We start from the raw sequence: 21,736 nt of genomic DNA on the forward strand, positions 1-21,736 counted from the left end.
TTCCAAGTGTGCACCACCATGTCTCACAGAGTAGCTTGTTTTAAATGTAGGAACCAATACAGAGGCTCTAGGTTATTTCCTTCTCAACTGGTCAAGAGGTGTGGGAGGTAGTATCATTTATTTGATTGTTTTAAAACCTTTATTTGGTTATTTTATTTGTTTGCTTTTGAGACAGTTTCTCCCTATGTACTCCCTAGCTGGCCTGGAACTCACAGAAATATTTTTACCTTTGTCTCCTGAACGCTGTGACTAATTGTCTGAGCCACTATGCCTTGCTAAAATGTGTGTGTGTGTGTGTGTGTATGTGTGTGTGTGTGTGTGTGTGTGTGTGTGTGTGTTGAGATAGAATGCAGCACAGGCTGGCCTGAACTCATTTTGTAGTTGAGGATGACTTTGAACTTCTGATCCTCCTGTCTCCACCTACCAAGTGCTTATAGGGTATGTATGCACCACCGAGTTCAGAAGTTTATCTGCTGTTGGAAGCTTCTCTATGATACTGGCAGTTGCCAGGTACTTTGGCTTTCCTCCCATCTGGGTCACATCATAAGTCTGTTTTCTTACAGCCAGTGTGATATCATTCTCAGTCTCATGGCCAAAGATTTCAATGCTATTTTTTTGTCTTGCTTCTTCCTCAATGTCGTTTTTATTTTTTTAAAAGAACAAATTTAGCTATTCCAAATCATTCTTTCACATGAACTTTAGATCTGCTTACTCAGATTCTCTCATGTCCTTAGTTTCCTTTTTAACTGACAGTGCAGCCGATTTATAGATCAACATAAAAATAATTGGCATGTGTATACTATTGAGTCATCTTACTGAAGGAGAAGACATGGACCTTAATTTATCTGTCTCTGCCTGTCTCTCGTTTTCTCTGATGTGTGTTCATGTGCTTATGCATGTGCAGGGACTTGTGTCTGCACACATATGTGTGGAGGTCCAAAGAGAACTTCAGGTGTTCTTCAGGTGCTGTCTTTTTCCCTTTGCTTTTCTTGCTTTCCTTTATCTCCTCCCCTCCCCTCCCCTCTCCTCCTCTCCCCTCCCCTCTCCTACTCCCTCCCCTCTCTTCCTCTTCCCCTCCCTCCCTCCCTCCCTCCCTCCCTCCCTCCCTCCCTGTCTGTCTGTCTGTCTGTCTGTCTGTCTTTTTGAAGCAGGGTCTCACTGGCCTGGAGTTCACCATTTAGACTAGGCTGGTTCCAGCAAACCACGCCTCACTAGCCTGGAACTTAGCATTTACACCAGACTGGCTGGCTGGCCAGCAAGCCCTGGCATCTCCGTCTTCTCCTTTCCAGCACTGGGGTTACCAGCACATACCACTATGGGGTTGGGGGATTAAATTCATGTCCTCATGCTTCAGTGCAAGCCCTTAACTAGATGAGCCATCTCTCTGTGCTTTTGTTCTTTACTGAAGTTTTAAGATTTCATAACAGGAGGATTAATCTTTAGTAAAACTTAATTGTCTTGTTAACCCCTAGGTATGTTGCTATTTTTCCTGGCAGTTTTCATACTATCTTAAAAAGCAGCTGTCCTTTTAAAGAAAAACTTTATATTGATTCTTTATGAATTTCCCATCATGCACCCCAATCCTGCTCATCTCCTCATCCCTTCATATTGACCCACAACAGAATAAAGCAAACAAACAACAGCAACAAAGTCACCTTGTCAAGGAAGCTATGGTATGTCAGTGTGTCCACAGCATACCGATCTGTCCACACATCTTTACTTGGAATGTTCATTGCAATGAGTCATTCGTCTGGTTAGGGCTCTAACTTCTGCTACAATATCAATACTGGATCTTCACTAGGACTCCTCTGGGATATCCTGTTGTTGCCCTGTGTCATGGAGACCCTACAGTTTTGGATCAAGGCAGTTGTTCTTGAACAATTATTTTAACTTTACCCCAATGGCAAATACAGATAATATATTAATATATTTAAAAGCACCACAAAAATCATGTCAATTTTTCTTCCCTTTATTAGAAGTGTTTCCAGAGATAATACTGTAGCCTAGAGCACAGTCATTTTCTCTTTAACATGCAACTTTAATCCATTTTCCAATCTGGGCTATTTTCAAATAGAAATTGAAAGACACATTTCAATGTGAAATCAATTCTGGAGACAGAATCAACCATCAGGGTTCTGCACTGACTGTCACAACTGTGAGCCAAACAGTCCATTAAGTCCTAGAAAAGTATCCCCAACTTTACAGATATGACCATCACTTACCAGAAGCCATTGGCCACACAGGTGAGGTCAGAACGAAGTAAGATGCTAGATGTGTGGGAGAGAAGAAACAGAAATAACATTTATTTGCAGTGTGTCTGCCCTCCTACATTTCATGGTTAAATATTAGATATACAGAGGCATGAGATCAAAGTCATTTTCTCTTGTCCTCAAAGGTCACCCAAACTTCTTCAGATATTTACATTATTCATCTTCATGTAGTTCAATGCTGACAGGAGAAATATTCTAGAACAAAGTAGTGCTGATATAGACTTTTTGACTAGTTTTTCTACAAACAAGCCCTTAGTTAATAAATTGGTGAATATATTACTTCACCTCTTATTTTAAGAATAAACTCATGGAAATACCAATGTTTAGTCTCCAGCTCCTTATACATGTCCTAAGCAAACGGTACTATTAATTCTAAGTAATTAGTTCTAATTAATTTATTGTCATAGGCTCTCTGTCCTTCAGATTTAGTGCAGTAAAGTTTTGCTTGAATTCTCAGCAGACTGCCAGGGGTATGCAAACATCCTTGCTTGGGTCCTCTTTTTAAAGATATTCTTATGTAAACTACAGGAAACATTATTTGAAGTAGAAATAGAATTCGAGGTTATGGAATTCAAGACTCGGTGTGCACTTCTGGTGCCGGTTCCACTTGTTTTAAAGAGATTTTGTGTCGCAGAACAAGTACAGCCTGAGATAGAAACAATTTGCCTTTAATTCCCCTGAAATAGACCGAGCTTCTGCAAGTTGTGGGTGAAGGCACATAGAGAGTGTGTGGCATAGCACAGCCTCCCTTGGAATAATTCCAAATATTTTTTAACCCAGGAATTTGCATTCTGGAATTCCCCCTGGAAATAGTTTAAAAAAAAACCCATCAACTGTTACATATTATGTCTGAATTACATTAGTTGTGGTATTGCTCATCATCATAAGAAATTGGACACCACACAAATGGCCATCATAAAATAATTGGTCACAAAAACTGTACATGCTGAGAATCTCAGCAACCATTAGAAATGATGTAAGTCTGCATTGGCTTAAATACAGAGAGGATAACTGAATGATGTCCACATTATTAAACCAAGTGGTCAGTGTGTTGGTTCATTTTCTTTCAAATAATCTGCCTTCTGTTAGCAACAAATGGACCTGTTGAAAATAAAAGGGACATAAACTATTGCAGGTGCCGTAATAAAAACCGAGCAAGCATATATGGTCAGGGGGAAATGGTGGACAGTCCCAGGCTGCTCAGCCTCCCCTGCAGTAGTGAGACAGTGCTAGGATGCCCAGCCTCCCCTGCAGTAGTGAGACAGTCCCAGGCTGCTCAGCCTCCCCTGCAGTAGTGAGACAGTGCTAGGATGCCCAGCCTCCCCTGCAGGAATAGAGGAGGGGACCTATGAAAGGTTTGATTTGTTCTGAATCATAAAACATTGTAGATGACTTGTCTACCTCCCATGTGATGGTGTTTGCTTTATTTTATTGTATTTTATTTTGTCATGTTGGGTTGTTCTCTGTTAGAACCCTGTTCTTCTCTAATGCGGGTCAGAAAAGGAGTGGATCCAGAGGGGAGAGGAGGAGGCAAGGGACTGGGAAGCGTAGAGGGAGGGAAACTATAGTCAGGATATAGTTTTTCTCAGTATGAGAAAGCAACCTATTTTCAATAAAAGGAAGAATAACAATAATTTAAAAAATAATCATATCTGGAGTGGGTAACCAAGGGATAGAATGGAAAGGCTCCCTGACCACAGCCATCTCTTCCTCCCAACACATGTTCTGCTGTGACAATGATAACTTGTTCTTCTGCCAGGGCTCACCGTCTCTTCATTTTCAGTCTTACTTACCAAAGTTAACTATGTAAAAGGATGCCGTGATTTCTTACTCACTTCTAAATCCAAGAGCTGAGCATGGGCTTGACCCAAGAGATGGGAAGGGAGATGAAAGGATAGAGGAAGACCAGAAGGAGGTAGGGAGTTTGGGGAAAGAAGATTAAGCAGAGAGGGAAAAGAAAGGTTACTCTAGAAGTCACCTGGGGTCCCTTGGGCCTGGTTGGAGTCCCAGCTTTATCTCTTACCAGCTGTATGAACTGGAACAGATTTTTATAATCTCTCCCACTTTAATTTCTTTATCTGTGAAATGGGCATAATTACAGTTGCCTTTTCATAGAGTTCTGTACCTTCAGTGAGCTAGTTTTCAGGCCAGTGTTTGGGTGTAACCTTCATGGTCAAGCGTCTGGCCATTTTAGGCCACACTACAAGGATGCTTTTAGAAAAAAACTGAAATTTTAATAGGTTTAATGGCTTCCTTCTCTTCCTTTGCAAAAGATCTCTGTCCCTGTCATTGAGCTGCCTTGCTGTTACCGCTGGAAACTTCTGACCTCAGTCACTCAATTGGAAGGCTCTTGTGTTTCAGGCTTGTCCTGGGTTATCTTTCTGACCCAAGTGAGGATATTCAGGATCCTGTGAGTGACAAATTCTTCAAGGAGATTTGGGTTTCAACAGCAGCTCGAAATGCTACCATATATGATAAGGTGAGGCTTACTGACCCCTCCTCCTGCCTGTCTTTATTCTCATCACGGTTTTATTGATACAGATAGAATATTATTAGTATAAAAGAATCAAGATAGCTCCATGTTGTAAAATCATCTCTTTGTAGACATTGAAAAAAGAGATTAAAGGGCTGGGGATGTAGCTCAGTGGCCAGGCACATGCCCAGCATGCACAAAGCCCTTGGTTCAGTCCCCAGCACTGAGAAAACAAAGATCAAAAGTTTTATAAGGCTTATCATTAAGAAGAGGCACTAGTGACACCTTGCCCTCCATAAGATGCAGAGCTCTCATTAAACACATCACAAGCATATGACCAAAAGGTCTGAGAAGGCATTTAATGACGAAGAAAAGGTAGACAGGATCCAAAGACAAGCACACCTGTGCCCAACCCATCTCACTGATCACTGGTGATCAGTGGTGTACCTGTGTGCCGAGGCTTGGTAGTCTGAGCCTTCCCTTCATCCTGTGGTTATTAAAGAGTTAAGTATTGTTTGATGGTGAAAAAAGCTAGGTTTGTTGGCCATCTGTGGGAAGTTGGGTAAGAACATATCCTCCTTTGTGTCTCCCAGAACCCCCTTTCTGCACAGATGTGTCATCTCCTTGGCAAAACACAACAGTTATTCACATTGCTTTATATTCATCCTGCAGACTCCAGGTTATGGTCAAGCAGGCCATGTGTCAACAGCACATTACAAACGTCAGACACCCCATTCTGTTGAGGAGAAGCAGAAAACATCTTGGTCATAATGGGATCAATCTGAACATGACACTGGAATTTTGTGTCTTAGGTACAGGGATGATGTTGATTCTGTAGGCACCTGTCTTTGTTTTTATTGCAAGGGTAAAGTGCTATGGTGTCTGAACCATATGTCAGTTAGCAAAGGGTTATGCATACAAAAACACCAAACATGTTGACATGTGTGTCTTTCAAAATGAAAAGTTAGAGAAAACAGAATTTGTAGTTTTCCCCTTTGACAAGAATCTCCAGCGAAATTTAAGTGTTTTAAAATTCCTTCTAAGCAAGTGTTCTTTACTGATATCTTGACTTTATTCTGTGGATAATAATGCTGGGATAAGAATGTGGGTGTGGCCTTTAAAAAATAGAAACAGATGAACAGTGTGTTAGCAAATAAAACCTTCAACTAAGGTTGATTGGTTTGGTTGAAACCAGGACTTACTGCATAGCTCAAGCTAGCCTTACACTTATAATTCTCCTGCCTCAGCTCCCATGTGCAGGATTACAGGCATGTGTCCCTTCACCCAGCTGTAATCAGTGACCCATTCGGCTTGTGCTTTGACATAAAATTAATATTTCATAAAACAAAGGTTTTGCCTGTTAGAATGAATATCTTCCATAAATAACCTGGACTTGCTCTTAAATGAGCCACTCAGTTTCCAATTTGTATCTTAACAGGTCTTCCGGTGCCTTCCCAATGACGAAGTGCACAATTTAATCCAGTTGCGGGAGTTTATAAACAAGCCCATATTAGCAAAAGAAGATCGCCTTCGTGCCGAGGAAGAACTGAGGAAGATCCGTGGGTTCTTGGTGCAGTTCCCCTTCTACTTCTTATCAGAAGAAAATCTGCTGCCTTCTGTTGGAACCAAAGAATCCATTGTGCCTATGGAGGTTTGGACTTAAACCATTTGCAACTGAGGGTCTTCCAACCTGAAGACCATAGTCCATATGCTGACTTCTAAGGACTTCATACCCAGAGTTGGGCCTGATGCCCTCCTGTGACCAACCCATTGAGCTCATCAGAGTGGCTGGGTGTGACAGTGGTCACACTGATGTAAGGACACTGGACATAAGCAGATCTTCATCATTCTTCCTACTTGTTCTTGAGAAAAGCAGCTACATTCTTGTTGATAGCATATGCTCGAATAATACCAAACACAGACACAAATTCCATGATGTATTTCAAAACCCACTTCCTTTGCTAACAAGACTCTACCTGTGACTGTGATCCATCAAGTTGCCAAAAGTTGCCTGAATACTCTTGTTCTTCTCGGATGTTTGTTTATGCAGCTGGGTCATTCATACAGCACTGTTTACGAGATTGTTTTTCAATGAAATGTTGTTTAAGAGCTGCTTTGAGGGTCCCCAAGGATCCAGATGATGACTGTACCCAACCTGGTCCTGATGTGAGCGTACCTACCAAGCCAAGACGTTGTTCTCTGTTCTTCTTCGGTCACTGTAGGGACAGAACAGGCTTTGTCTACCTACCCACACTAGGCACTTCTGAGGACATTAATTCTGTATCTTAACAACAGGAAGGCATTAAATCCCAATACTGAAGAAGGATTTTCCTCTGTTCCCAAAGACACTGCCCAGCTGTGTCCTTGTCATCTGATAACATTTGTCAACATGTGCAGCATACGTCAATACATAGCAACCAGATATGCACAGACGGAACCTCCAAGATGTCAGTGGGAATCCAGTTCAGATAAAGGACAAGATTTCTGACCATTTGAAGAACCCCTGTCCTCCTTAGTCACTGGATTGATTTAAAAAAAAAAAAGTTGATTTTCTCTGTTGTAAGTCCAGTGGGTGTACTTTTTCTTTTAAACAAATCAAAGGCTTTATAATGCCACTCACCCAAGAAGCTAACCTTATTTACCCTTCAGTTTTACACTCTGCCTTCTTTTGGGGAAAAAGCAATTGATTATACAAGATCTCTACCTTGCTTACACTGTTAACTGTATTGTAACATTCCAACATAGCTTCCAAAGAAGCTGCAATAATAATTTACACTGTTCCTATCTGAAATGTGGATATCCACTTTCCATCTCAAATGGTACTGTGCCCCTTGTACACCGAATTTCAGAGTTTCTCTTGTATCCTGGGAGTGTCTGTGGGTGCCTGGAAGCCTGGGACTTGCTCATGTGAAGTAACTATGTGATTGTAAGCAAAAGCAATTGCTGGAGTAAGATCTCCTTTGGGGTGCTCTTCAAAGCAACTCCCAACCCATGTTTTCATGAATAAATATACTGGTTTGAAAGGTGTAAAAAATGTAAAAGACACAGGACCACAAAGCCACCTATATGGGTTAGTAACAGAGTGACTTTCACATCCAAGGGAGGATGTTACCCCTAAGGAACATTGTACAAATGAGATGGGATTTGTAATCAACAATGGAAATTAACATGTTTTATGAATAAATAACTTATTTCTTATATGGCCAAGGATGGTGAAATTATTTCAATCTATAGTTATAGTGAATAAGACACTTTATGCAGATAAAGATCTGATTACATTTAAAATATTCAATGTATATGGAGTAATGTTGGGCCATGGAAGGGTGTCCTCGTTCTTGGGTTGTGGGTTCGGCCATACCCCCAGAACCCAGGCTCCTGTCACGAGGTCTAATCTCCATTCCACCTTCACCCTTCAGTCACGTACACAGGTGGAGGGCATGATGAACAGGCCCTAGAGAGACTTAATTACTAATAAGGTACCTGAAGGCCAGAGGGTGGAGCCAATTAAACATTCCTCCCCAGCCCCTCCCCCCTTCCCCTCCCTATTTAACTCAGGTCCACCCTGGGTTTTATGGGGTATGCATCCAGATCCATCCACCATCCGCCATGTCAATAGACCAGTTTTGGAAACCCAAGGACTTCCTCCTGTGTTGGGGCCGAACCACCATGAGGAACTGTGAGGAACCGTGGGGAGGCCTTTTGTTAATGAGCAGCCGGGCCCAACTTCCAGCTGGAGGAACCCAGAGTGTTCCCAGCCGACTACCCACAGCATGGCAGAAGGAACCTTGGGTTCCCCAGTCATATTTTTTCCTACAGAGTACCTGAAGGCTTATTTGTGTTTTATTTTTTTTTTTTTTAAATTTAAAAGCCTTAAAGCAGTGGAAAAATTGGTTCTTGATTTTGTACCCAATGTTCTCTTAAGACCATAAAGGGCTGGCACAGATCCCTAATAAATCATGCGCTCTAACCCTCCCACTGTATCGTGGAGGAAACAGACTTACTGTGGAAGTAGTAATAATGTAGGCCTGCCCGTCAGATGTGGAATAGACTGCTGAGGCCAATGTTAGTGTCTCTTCACTTCATTATTACCTCAGACTAAGGACATGGAGGGTTCAGACAGGGTGTCTTCTGCTCTTTCAAATCCTGTGATCTGTATGTCTTTGTCTTCAATGGGTTGTTTAGTTTGTCTTCAGCCTCTGAAACAGGGCCCAGTGCAAAGGAGATGCCAATAAATGTTTGTGGAGTGAATGTATTACATAGAAGAGGGAGCCGATGAGCTGGCACACTGAGTTTTAGGACAAGAGGTCCACTGATGGTTTCTCTGCCAAGTTTTCCCTCTGCATCTTCTCAAAGATTCAGTGCTAAGATATTTACTTGGAGGGGACTTGTGGGAAATTCAGCAATGAATACTGTGGTGGTAACTGTTTTATAGAGTTTAACAGTCTACCAAGCTGCATAGGACACGGACTTGAGCTGTACCACATGCTGACTGCTTGCCATTCTTTGACACCACTACTTATCTTCTAGAAATTATATCTCTGTATCTGATTAAAGACTTTAAAATGTGAAGTTTGTGAAGTTTGAAAGGCTATTTCAGATCTGTTGAGCATTTCAGATTGACCCCAATCTTCTGAAATGACCGTCAGTACTTATCTGATGTTCTGCCAATCTCAGTAATAATCATTGTTTTCAAAAAGTAAAAAAAAGCCTATTGTTATAAGATGTGAAGAGTAGAAGATGGTGACGACCGGTGGGGGATGCTGTGGACATGGCAAGCTTGGTGCTTGTTGTAGCAAGTGGCACGCAGCCGTTCCCTTCAAATCACAGATCATTGAAGTGAGGTGGTCTTAATCCTGAACCACAGTGCAGCCCGGAGTAGCTCGAGGGACTGAGTGATTTTATTGTGAAACAAAAATATCTGATTTTAAAGTGCATTTCAAGAACGAATTTGTCTGTAGGTGGTCAAATTATGGACAGTTCATTTATATAAGAACTTGGACAAATTAATATACCATAAATTAACACAACAAGCTGGGAAGTCATTTGCCAGTATGAGTTGGCATAATTGATTTTGTCATGTGTGTGTATGTGTGTATGTGTGTGTGTGTGTGTGTGTGTGTGTGAGAGAGAGAGAGAGAGAGAGAGAGAGAGAGAGAGAGAGAGAGAGAGAGAATTTTGAAGCTGGAGCCATGGCTCAAGTTGGTAAAGTACCTGCTGTATATATAAGCATGAGGCCTTGCTTATGGATTCCTGGAACCTGTGTAAAAAGGTGGGAAGGGTGGCCTGCATCTGTGATCCTAGCATTAATGGGGAGGAGACGAGGCCAGCCAGTCTAGTCATTCCATAAGCTCTGGATTCAGTGAGAAACCCTGTTTCAAAAAACAAGATAGTGACTGTAGAGAGAATATCTTGTGTATTGTGTGGATGCATCACCTGTCAATTAAAAAGTCTACGTCCTATGGCTTATGCAGGTTCAGAGAGATTTGCTGGGAATATGTAAGAAGACAGAGGTACAGTACCTGAGCACAGGAAACCAGCCACGTGGCAGAATGTAGCTGAAAATAAATGAGTTATCTTTAGCTCTGATCTAGTTAGAGAATAGCCTAGCTATATGGCCAAGGTATTTGTAAATATATTTTGAGTCTGAGTCTTATTTCTGGGAGCATGGGGCAGGGACGAAGAACATGGACCTAACTTCTACAAAATAGCACTCAATTTATGGCAATTGGAACCCAAGAGTATACCTTAATAAGGTCTAGGTAAAAAGTGGGAAAAGTCGGGATAGCTGGACAAGAGGCCTGGTCTTTTTCAGACAAGCAAACAAACAAACAATCAGACCAAAGCCAAAGCTTCCAAGATCAGCACAAGATGAATGGTTGGGAAACTCCTAGCCAAGAAAACTATACAAAGATAGTACCGAAGGTGGCTTTGGGGGGGGTGGGGGGGAGAACACTACTAAGTTTAAAAACAAAACATAGAAGTTGGGGCTTCTTCCAAGAGCAGAACACAGCTGTGGCCTAGGGGGAGGAAGCAGCTCTGAGTCACTCACAGGCAAGGGGTGGCAGACAGAATCCATGGAGACTTTCCGGAGACCACAGGTGTGGGATAAACCACTTCAGGTTCTCCCAAACCTGGCTAGGCAGGTTGGCCCAATCCTGTACTATGGGAATTAGTGTTCTACCTCATAGCATTCAGAAATGCAACCCTAGGTGGGCTGCTGAAGCCTGAGTCACGATGAAAGCCCAAATGCCTCTCCCTGTCAACAAAGGGACAGGGGCATGGCTGGGCACAACACAACACCTGAGCTAAGAAATAACAGACATAGGAGACAGAGACAGGCAGATCTCTGTGAGTTCTATACCAGCCTGGTCTTAAAGTCAAGGTGGGAGCTTCTGATGGTTAGATAAAGCTACTTGCAAACAACAGTCTAAAATTCAAAATGACATTTTTTCTTTAAGTGTACTATATAGGTTTTTTGATTTATAATAATTAGGAATTTTTTAAAAATAATTTAAAAACATAAATATACATCAGTCTTAAATTTATATAAAGACAAAGGGGAATATAGGTATATTTATTCACCTATCAATAGATACTAATCTCTAAAGAAGGAAAAAGAAATGAGAATTGATATGAATGTTTTCAAGGGTACATAGATAATAAATAAATAAATCCAGGCCTTTATCTCAATACTTTGGAGACAAAGGCAGGCACACATAAGTTTCTTGTGAGGAGTTCGAGGCCAGCCTAATCTACAGAGCACATCCAAGTCAGCATGAGCTATACAGAGAAATTTTGTCTTAAATAATACTAATAATATTAATACTATTACTAATAATAACAGTTTTAAATTGTTTTAAATTATCAAAATGAAGACAGTAATAAGTTCTATGGTTGTGATGGTATTACAATCCTCTATGAGAGAGGTCAAAATAGAGCAGACCTAGATAAATAAGAAATGGGCTACTACATTGAATCAGTCTAAACTTTTAATGACTTCAAACTTCTGGACCCAGGACATGTTATGTTGTGAGAAATGCTCTAGGTTTGTTGTTAAGAAGAAATCTGTAGAAGGAAAAATGGTTTTGGGATCCTTCCAGAGTAATAAGTATCAGATTTGATAGAGGGAGATACCCTGAATATCTGGGCTACAGATAGGAGAAAATCAAAGGGATCAAATGCACTGGAAATGTATGACTAAACCCTCTATTGAAACAACTCTGAAACTGACTGAGACATTGTGTGTGTATGTGTGTGTGTGTGTGTGTATGTGCAGCCAGAACTTCAGTTTACATTACCAATAAACCTTGTTGGCTACAGAATTCTCATACATATTACTACATATGGTAATCCACACATATGGCAGGAATGGAGATTTATGTTGCAATTTGATTATAGATAAGACTAACTTCTGAAGACAGTTGTCTTTTACCTGCTCAAACAAAGAACAGCAAATCATCTTTGACTAATCTATACACGTTTCACATTCCACCCATTATATTAATATATAAATGTATATTACCTCTAAAAGCTTTATGTTTACAGAGAAAACAACCAAGAATGCAGCCCTGACAAGATTCATCCTTGGGGATGACAAGTTGCTAGAACTTGCTGTTCCAGCTCCCTGCTACATCCCTCAACTACATCATAGCTGTTTCCTCTAAAGACTTGTTTCCAGAATATTTTCAGAACAGCTAGCTCACTCATCTAGCCTTCAGACTGTTACAGTCAAGACTTCAGCTAAGCCCTGAACTTTCTTACTACATAAAGACTGGACAACAAATGATGTTGACAAAACCAGTTTTTCCAATTTCCTTTTGGACCTTCCCAAAGGAATTCTTTACCCCAACTTACCAGGAAGCAATTATAAGAAGATTGTCATTCCAGTCTCTTAAGATGGGTGGATGGTTTTGGTCATTCTATGAGCTAAAGATATGTTGTCATATTAGGGGATGATTATGAGTAATTATGGTCTTGGACAGAGAAGAAACAAAATAAAAAGCTTATACTCAGGGATTTCTATTTTTCTTTTCCTCTTCTCTACCTTTTTTTTCTTAGATAAAGGGTAGGGGGTTGAAAAGAAAAACAGAGGGATATAGAAAAATAGAGATATTAGAAAAATAGAGGTAGATTATAGAATGTACTCTTAAACCCAAAAACATTTTATAGCTATAATCTTACATTGGTCAAGATCTTTATTTTGATGTAGAATTTAAGTTATATTTTCCTACATTCATACAAAATTTTGTATATTGATACAGGTTTAATGTGTTCATTGGTATAAATATTTATATGTAGATACAAAAGTTAAGATTAATTTTGTTACAATATATGCATGTTTTAACACGTGCATAGGTATTACGCCTATGCAACTCATTTAATAATACAAGGTTTAGTCCCAGTTCTTTCAGTAGTTACTATTACAAATTGTTTAAAGTAATTAAGTAATACAAGTTAATACTCAGACAGTCAAACTCATAGTCACATTAGATACTACTCTAGTTAATTACAATAAAATGTTTTCAACATTTATTATTCAGACAATAAATAGCTAAGAATAAACAATGTTTGACACTGTCGGTATACTATAGATAGATAGTTGGTCTTCAAAAATCTCAGAGATCCACAGAATACGAAATTTAAAATTATTTTATTATTAAAAGATCTTTTGACTATTATACAGGTCTGCTCTGAAAGTACCCCTATTTGCAGCAATAACATTCATATAGAGTTGCTCCAACTGTGGCAAGCTAGCCACTGGGCAAAGAAAACACCCTAACTTCATCTGCAGACAAAATGTTATCCAAAAAGGACAAACAGGAAAGTCAACTATTAAGCTCTGCTAAGACAGGGTAAGCAAGTCCTTCAAAAAGTTTGTCTAATATACTGGGCTAGAAGACTGAAGATAGGTACTCCAACATAAAGACAATATTGAGGCCTGTTCAGACAATCAGCTGTCTCTGTCATCTCTTAATTTTTGGAAGCTACATCTCTGTACTTCCTGCATATTTAGGTAATATTTATTCCTTATTAGGACTCTGATGGGACTGAAGACTAGATAGTTATATTCTCACAACTAAGCTTAGTTGCTTAGGATTTAAGAAGATGTTCTAGGTCTAAGAAGATGTTTTTAGATTGGTAACACAAATTAAGATAGAGACTGAGTTAAGTACAAAACTCTAAACACACCAAAATAGAAGAGATGATAAAATATTTTCTAAAGTTGCCAAATACTATGGACTAGACATTGTATTACAATTATATTCAATTTATATTTTAAAGAAAAGGAGCCCTTTATTGCATTATAAAGGGGAATTGTAAAGAGAATATCTTGTGTATTGTGTGGATGCATTGCCTGTTAATTAAAAGGCCTATGGCCTATGGCTTAGGCAGGAAATAGAGGTGGGACATCCAGGAGGCAGAAAGGACTCTGGGATAGAGTCAGGTGCAGAGAAATATGCTGGGAAGATGTAATGAGATGGAGGCCTGGTACTTGAAATAAAATAAGACTCAGATTTAAAATATATTTACAAATGCCTTGGCCATAGAACTAGGCTCTTCTCTGACTAGATCATAGTTAAAGATAACCCATTTTATTTCTGGGAACATGCAGCTGAGAGGAAAAACCAGGACCTACAAGAGAATAAAAAGGAAGACACTTCAGTGTCAACTTCTGCATTTCCAGATGTGTACATGTGTATACACACACACACACACACACACACACACACACACACACACATATATATATGACTGTATATATATATATACATGTATATATATATGTGTATATATATATATATATATATATATATACAGTCATGTACACACATATTCGTGTGTACATACACAAAGCTACATTGCTTTTAAATTATTTTTAGGTCTGTATACAGAGTAATAGATTTTATCCTGACATTTTATACATAGGTGTCATTATTTGTTCTCATTTGTTCCCCTCACCCACTGCCCTTCTCTTCTCCCTTTTTGCTGGCCCCCATCCTTCCCCAGTGCATTTTATTACCCTCTATTTCTTCCCTTGAAAATTTGCAGTTCTTCCTAGAGTCATTCCTCGTCTCTAACCATAGCTCCTCTTTTTCAAAAAAGGATATTTTATTTTATTTTATTTATATGTATGTGTCTCTTAACACTTGTCTTGTGTGTACACCTGTGTAGGCTCAAGAGGGTATTGGGTCCTCAGGAGTGGAAGTTATAGGTGGTTGTGAGCACTTTTCTCCTACAAAAAAAAAAACCCCACATTTTAAATAACAAGGAAGTTTTGGGGAAAACAGAAATCAGGCTGGTGTTTAGCTACTTAGCTTAGATGACAGAAGTCCAAGATCAGAGTTGCAACACAGTCAAGTTCTAGTCAGTGCTAACTTCTGGGCCTGCCAAAGGCTGCATTGTCACTATGTGGTCTCTTCTTGGTAAGTAAGGGACTTACTTACCAAGTAAGTAAGGAGAGATAGAGGAAAGTGGAAATGAAAGAGGAAGGGAGAGAGAGGGAGAGAGAGAGAGAGAGAGAGAGAGAGAGAGAGAGAGAGAGAGAGAGAGAGAGAGAGAGAACTGCTGCTTCCTTTCAGGTACAAGCCCATCCCAAGTGCTACACCCTCAAGACTTCTAACTAATGACCCTCTTGAGTCCCATCTCTGGGAACACTGGAGGTGAGGGGTTCAGCAGAAGAATCTGAGATACAAGATTAAGTGTAGAACAAAGTTCTGAAATCAATCCTCTTTAACTTACACTTATAAGTCCCTGACAATCTATTTTAACCCCATTGTTGTTCTGTTGGCCTCCCTGCCTCAGAATTGGCATGCTAGTGCTTGAATTTCTGTCACTCTGAGTGATGGGTGGAAAGGATCTGCCATGTCTCCTCAGCCCCCCATCCTCTCTTCTTTGAAATGAGGGGAAGGGGATTTTAAATGATCTACCTGAGGTCAGTTTTTCTTGGAAGGTTTTAGATTTTGAAGTGAGCTGACCCAGACCTCAGCCTTGGAAACTTGAATCTGGAAATGTGCTCAGGAGGTCTGTCATGGAATAAAAATCTGTGAAAGCCAGTGTGTGTGTGTGCGTGCATGAGAGACAGAGAGAGAGAGAGAAAGAGAGTTCAGGTGTACTCACTAGCCTATGTGTGAGCATCATGTAAGAGGTCTTTTTCTACTGCCATCCACTGATTTCCATTTATTTGCTTGTATTTAGGCAGGGTCTCTCTGAATCTGGAGCTTGTCATTTTGACTAGGATGACTGGTTAGCAAACCCAAAAGATCCACTTGTCTTTGCTTGTGCATTGGCAACTAGCTTTTACATGGGTTCTAGGCATCTGAGCTCAGGCCCTCCAAGCTTCCAAAGCAAGCACTGTACCCACTGAGCCATCTTCTCAGCCCCAATTTGATTGAGAAGGGCAAGTATTCATAATGTGGTTTCTGATGATAATTTAATTTATACAGGAAGTATTCCTGCATCTCACTTGAGGTTGGAAGGATTCACTATAACCAGGCCAAGTGCCTGTAACTCCAGCACTTGCCAGGTGGATGCAGAAGGGTCATCCATCTTGACCAGTGAGGTCAAGACCAGCCAGGAGTACCTAGGACCAGTTTCCCTTTCCCCCCTCATTTCATGGAAGAGATAATAGAGGGGGCTAAAGAGACATGACAGATCCTCTCCAGCCTTGTCACTCAGAGTGACAGCATTGAAACACTAAAATGATGAATCTCAGGCACAGATGCCAATAGAACAACAAAAACCTAAAAGCATCAAATCCTCATGGATTAATTTTGATTTATTTTATTTTTCCCTTTTACCATTTATGAATATTAATTTAAAAAACAACCAAGCGCTGTATAAAGGAAAATTTTTTTCAACAGTCATTTTAAATTTCAAGTTTTAAAGTCAGGTTGGATTGCAGTCCAACAAAACCATGGATTGGATTGGCTCCTGTCTCTAAGCAACAGCCATTTTCACTCTATTCTAGATAAATGAACCTCTCTGTGTATTGTCCTAGCCCAGCTGGGTTCTGGGAAGCTGAACATAATGTTCTCCTCCTGACTATTCTACCTAAATTAGTCACACAAAATGGAATGGGCCCCAAACACTAATCTACCAGTGTTTTAAATGTAATGTTGATGTCCTTCAGCTGGAGTGCACACGCCACGATACCAACAGCAAATACCAAGTGGTGGCCAGGCCTCTGCTTGAAGGTTTGTCAATCAAGACTGAGCTCCTAATTCTGATAATTGATTTTCATTTGAAGAGTGCCCCACACAGAGCCTTACATGCCTACATGACACCCCATAAACAATAAATATTTTGTTTCTAGGGAAAGGCTTTCTGATCCTTCTACAGAAGATCCAGACTGACCACCTTGACCTACAGACTCAGTGGATTTTTCATTTTCTCCATCATTCCAATTGTTCAGCCTCCCTGTCCCAGGGCCCAGAATTTTGCAATGTGTTTGTCTTAGGAATGCAGCCACCACATCCTTTTGGGAACAAGACTCACATGGTTTGGGTTCTGGAAGGAGATGTGCTTGGCTGGAGCATGCATCTCCAGCTGAGCACTTGTAAGCTGTGGCTAGATACGTGTGCAACTGGAGTGTATATGCCTTGAGCTTGTCCCTGAGAACTGTGAAATCAGGGACATCTGTGTCTCTGGACCAGTACTTTCTCTATATAGTGCCTTGGCTAGGTTTGTTTGTTTGTTTCTTTGTTTGTTTTAGGATGCAAACATGCATTTATTAGACAATTAAAACTGTGATATCAGCAATGTCTGCTTGTAACTTATTCCTCATTCTGTTTAGGGGTTTTTAGAACTAGAGTCAAGATGTTTGAGATAGAGATGGGAGTGTGTAACTCTGACTTCCTGCTATACTTTTGAGTTGAGACCCCCAGGGAAAAGCCAAGTTCAGAATCACAGCATTCATTTTCCATAATCATAGGCTTCTCCCATGGCTTGTACCATGACACAGTAACTAACTCTAATCCTAATCCTTTTAAAATAAACCTTTATTTTATTCTAAAAGATGATGTTTTAGTTAGGGTTTCCATTGCTGTCAAGGGGTATCATCACCAAGGCAAGTCTTATAAAGGACAACATTTAACTAAGGCTGATTTACAGGGTCAGAGGTTCAGTCCATTATCATCATGACAGGAAGCATGGACGTGTTCAGGCAGACATGGTGCTGGAGGAGCTGAGAGTACTACATCTTGATCTGAAGGCAGTCAGGAGAAGACTATCTAATGGGCAGCAAGGAGAAGGGCCTCAAAGCCCACCACCACAGTGACACACTTCCTCCAATAAGGCCACACATAGTGCAACAAGGCCAAAACTCCTAATAGTGCCACTCCCTGGGTCAAGCATATTCAAACCACCACAGATAAATATGGAATTCCTGGAGGTATTCTAGTGAATGAGCTAGACCAGGGTACCCACTTCCCTGTGCTTAGCTTAGCAAATAAGGTGTGGAGTTATTTCCATCCTCAATAACAGTGCCCAAAATAAGAGGCAACTGAATGCATATGGAGAGAACAGCCAAGACTAGAGTGTGAGGAAGGAGATTCTCTGAGGATACCAGGCAAAGATACAATCACCATCCCAATGGTAACAACTCATATTAGGGACTTTCTGGGCTACAGCCTCATCTCAGCATGTCACACTGTCATTCATTCAACTGTGCCACAGTCTCTGCAGTCTACCCTTTGCTCCCCTTTCAGCTGTTATATGTAGAGGTATAGGAATGTTCCCTCCAAGCTCATGTTGACATTTAATTTCTGTTGAACCAACATGAAAAGATGGAACCTTCCTGAAGAGGTTAGTAAGCCATTGGGGCCCCGTCATTATGAATGGATCGATGGCATTACCAAAAAGCATGTCAGTAACAAGAACAGGGCCATGAAGACAACATATTCAATCCAATGTTTTTTTTTTTTTCCTACCTTGAGTGATCTCACAGCCTATCTGCCGTGTCCTAAGGTAGTACACTCTGGCTACATGTTGACATATGCTCCAGAACCTCTCAGGCTCCAATACTATGGGCACATTAATCTGTATTATTTTGAACTTCCCACTGTTTCTAATAGCAGAAAGTAGAATAAGACAGCAATCAAATGTCAGTAAGCTCCAGGTAGAGGCTCTAAACTAGAAGGATGGAGACATGGGTGACTGAGGTGAGATTGTGACCAGATGTTTTTGTCTACATTTTTATTTTGCAGCCATTGTTGATGGTAGAAAAGAAGTCCAAACTAATGTTTCACCAGAGAGAGAGAGAGAGAGAGAGAGAGAGAGAGAGAGAGAGAGAGAGAGAGAGAGAGACTTCTGAAATTCTTCTCTGTTTTATGTGCCTGGGAATGGAGTCCATAGACTCACAGATGCAAACAAATTCATTGCTATGAGGTACATTGCCAGACCACCTTATTTATTCTGAGAACAGGGATTACTATTATTTTAAATTATGTTAACTAGTACAAAGATTGTAAGCAAGACTCACAGGCTACACCTAGCTCATAGATATGTTTAGCTGAATCATGCAGTGTTGCCTAACATTGAGAATTAGTTACCAAAGTCTTGATTCCCACAAGAGATGAATAGTTCTCGCTTTTATGTGGACATCTGCTGGTCAGGTCTCCAGAGTGCTTCCCATTACCCTTTGGGTGTTAGACTTGGGACTACCTTTGGCAGATGTAAATTGGTACTGAGATGGTCCATATGTTTTCACCCAGGCTCCCAGAGAACCTCAACATCCCATCCTAGTGTCTTAGAGCAATGCCACCATGAGAGTAAGGATGGGATTACAGCCAGCATCCATTGCCAGATGCAGAAAGGAGGCCATGCAAGGTCATACGGATCTGCCAAACTGCCTAGGAACCCAGCCAAAACATTTCTCAGTGAAACCCAGCTCAAACTGACTCACAGAACTAGAAACGAGTAAAATTGGCACTGTCTTAATGGTTTGTGAGACCATAGTAGGTCATGGATAGAGACAAATTTCACTAGAGTATTCTGTTTTTCCTTTTGCACATTTTAATTTCTCTATGACCTCGTGTTATTCAGCTTCTAGTCTCACTTCCTGAACTAACCCACATAATTTTTATACTTTTTACATAAATAACATACTTAAAACAAACGAATACATCATAAACGTACAACTTGAGGAGTTTTCACAAGTTTAATGAACATACATTATTAGAACCCAAACCAAGAGGGGATGAGAAAAAAATAAAGAGAATGAGACAGGAAGGAAGGAAGGAAGGAAGGAAGGAAGGAAGGAAGGAAGGAAGGAAGGAAGGAAGGAAATGAGAAAAGGAAGAAGAAAAAGAACATGGAGAATGAAAGAGGGAAGAAAAATAAAACAAGGAAAGAAAGTGCTTCCCGATCTCCCGAACTCACAACCACCTCACCTGTCAGATCCAATCCTTACAATCAGAGATCTTGATGGCCATTCTGGGGGAGGTGAGACCCAATGTCAAGGTGGTGGCCATTTGCCCCCGTAAACAATCCCAATTAAGCTCACTGATTCACAAGCTAGACTTGATCACCATTTTTTTTTCTTTGAGCAGTCATTGCTTTTCTATCTTGAGTGGATAGAGATAGATAACCTAGAAAAAGGCAAACACTGTTCCTTTTGAACTTTCCCTTACACAAGTTCAGCCAGCTGTCATGAGTCAGAGAGAAATATGGAAGAGGAGGAGGAGGAAGACACTTGCCAGGGGTGATGCTTTCAACACGAGAATATCTGCCTTGCTTGAATTCAAGCAATCAGAGGCAGGGTGAGGGCTCACAAAGTCTGGCATCAAGAGTATCAGGTAGAATGAACATCTATCTACCTTATGATAGTTAATATAGCCATTATGAGGAATGCATGGCTTCCTCAAAGAATTAAGCATAAAACTGCCTACAATCCAGAAATCCCATTCTTTTGAGATGCTGTATATATAAAGAAAATGAAAACAGTGTGTATTGTGGTTTAAATGAGAAATCTTCTCCATAGGCTCACATATTTGAACACTTGGTTCCCAGTTGGTGATGCTGTTTGGGGAGGCTATGGAACCCTTAGAAGGCAGAGTCTTGCCAGAGGACATATATCACAGGAAGCGGTGCTTGACAGCTGACAGCCTTGTCTCACGTCCTGTTCTCTGTCTTGGCTTCCTGTGTGTGGATGAAAATGTAATTATTTAATACCCTGCTCCTGCTGCCAGGCCTTCCCAGTCTTTACGGACTTTGTCCCTCTGGAACAATAGCCCGATCAACTGTTTTCTCCTCTGTGGTGCTTGTCAAAGTATTTTCACACAGCAATAAGAAAGCAACTAATACAGTTCACCAAAGAGGTGTTCATGTTTGAGTTTACTACAGTACTGTTCACCAAAGCTAAGGTATAGAATCATCCTAAGTGTCTATAATAGTCTTGATTGTCAACTCAACTAACTCTGGAATTAACTAAAATCTAAGCTGCTGGGCACTCCTTCCTCTAAGGGATTTTCTTACTCAGATTACTTAAGGCAGAAAACCTACCCTAAATCTGGGCAGCACCTTCTGGAGTCAGACTAGCTAAAAGGCCATAGAAGAAGGAATCTTCTGCTTTTTGCCTGGCTCCCTTCCTCTTTTTTGGCAAGTTTATCTACCCTGTTGCTGCTGTCAATATTAAGATACAACTTATTTAGGATTTCAATGTAGATTGAACACCAGCCATTCCCCAGGACTCCAGGGCCTAGACTGGGACTGCAGAGACACTTACCTTCATGGACTGAACAACTACCAGATTCCTAGCCTTTCTGTCTTGAGACAGCCATTGTAGAATTAGTTGAACTACAACCTCTAAGCGAGTCTAATCAGTATAATCAAATGAACATATATATGTTCATTATATCATCTCTATTCCTTTAGAGCCCACTGACTAATACAGTGTCCATCAGATGAGTAAGTTAATGAAATAAAACAGGTATACATATATGTCACACTACATATGCACATTGTGTTGGCTGGAGTCATTTGGGAAGAAGGAGCC

The 21,736-nt window shown here is 40.5% G+C and overlaps 1 protein-coding gene across 7 annotated transcripts in view; it reads left to right on the forward strand.

Annotated features, from left to right (window-relative positions):
- The window catches only part of Pld1 (phospholipase D1), a 204,839-nt gene extending 196,889 nt beyond the window's left edge, over positions 1-7,950 (forward strand). For all 7 annotated transcript variants that reach the window (XM_034500625.2, XM_034500623.2, XM_076932207.1 and 4 more), the window contains 2 exons: positions 4,632-4,749; positions 6,182-7,950. In XM_034500625.2, the coding sequence (XP_034356516.1) occupies positions 4,632-4,749; positions 6,182-6,406 (343 nt within the window). In that variant the 3' untranslated portion in view covers positions 6,407-7,950. The remainder of the gene's footprint in view (positions 1-4,631; positions 4,750-6,181) is intronic.
- The last annotated feature ends 13,786 nt before the right edge of the window (positions 7,951-21,736 follow it).

The sequence above is a fragment of the Arvicanthis niloticus genome, chromosome 4 (genome assembly GCF_011762505.2).
Source record: "Arvicanthis niloticus isolate mArvNil1 chromosome 4, mArvNil1.pat.X, whole genome shotgun sequence".
Taxonomy (NCBI): Eukaryota; Metazoa; Chordata; class Mammalia; order Rodentia; family Muridae; genus Arvicanthis; species Arvicanthis niloticus.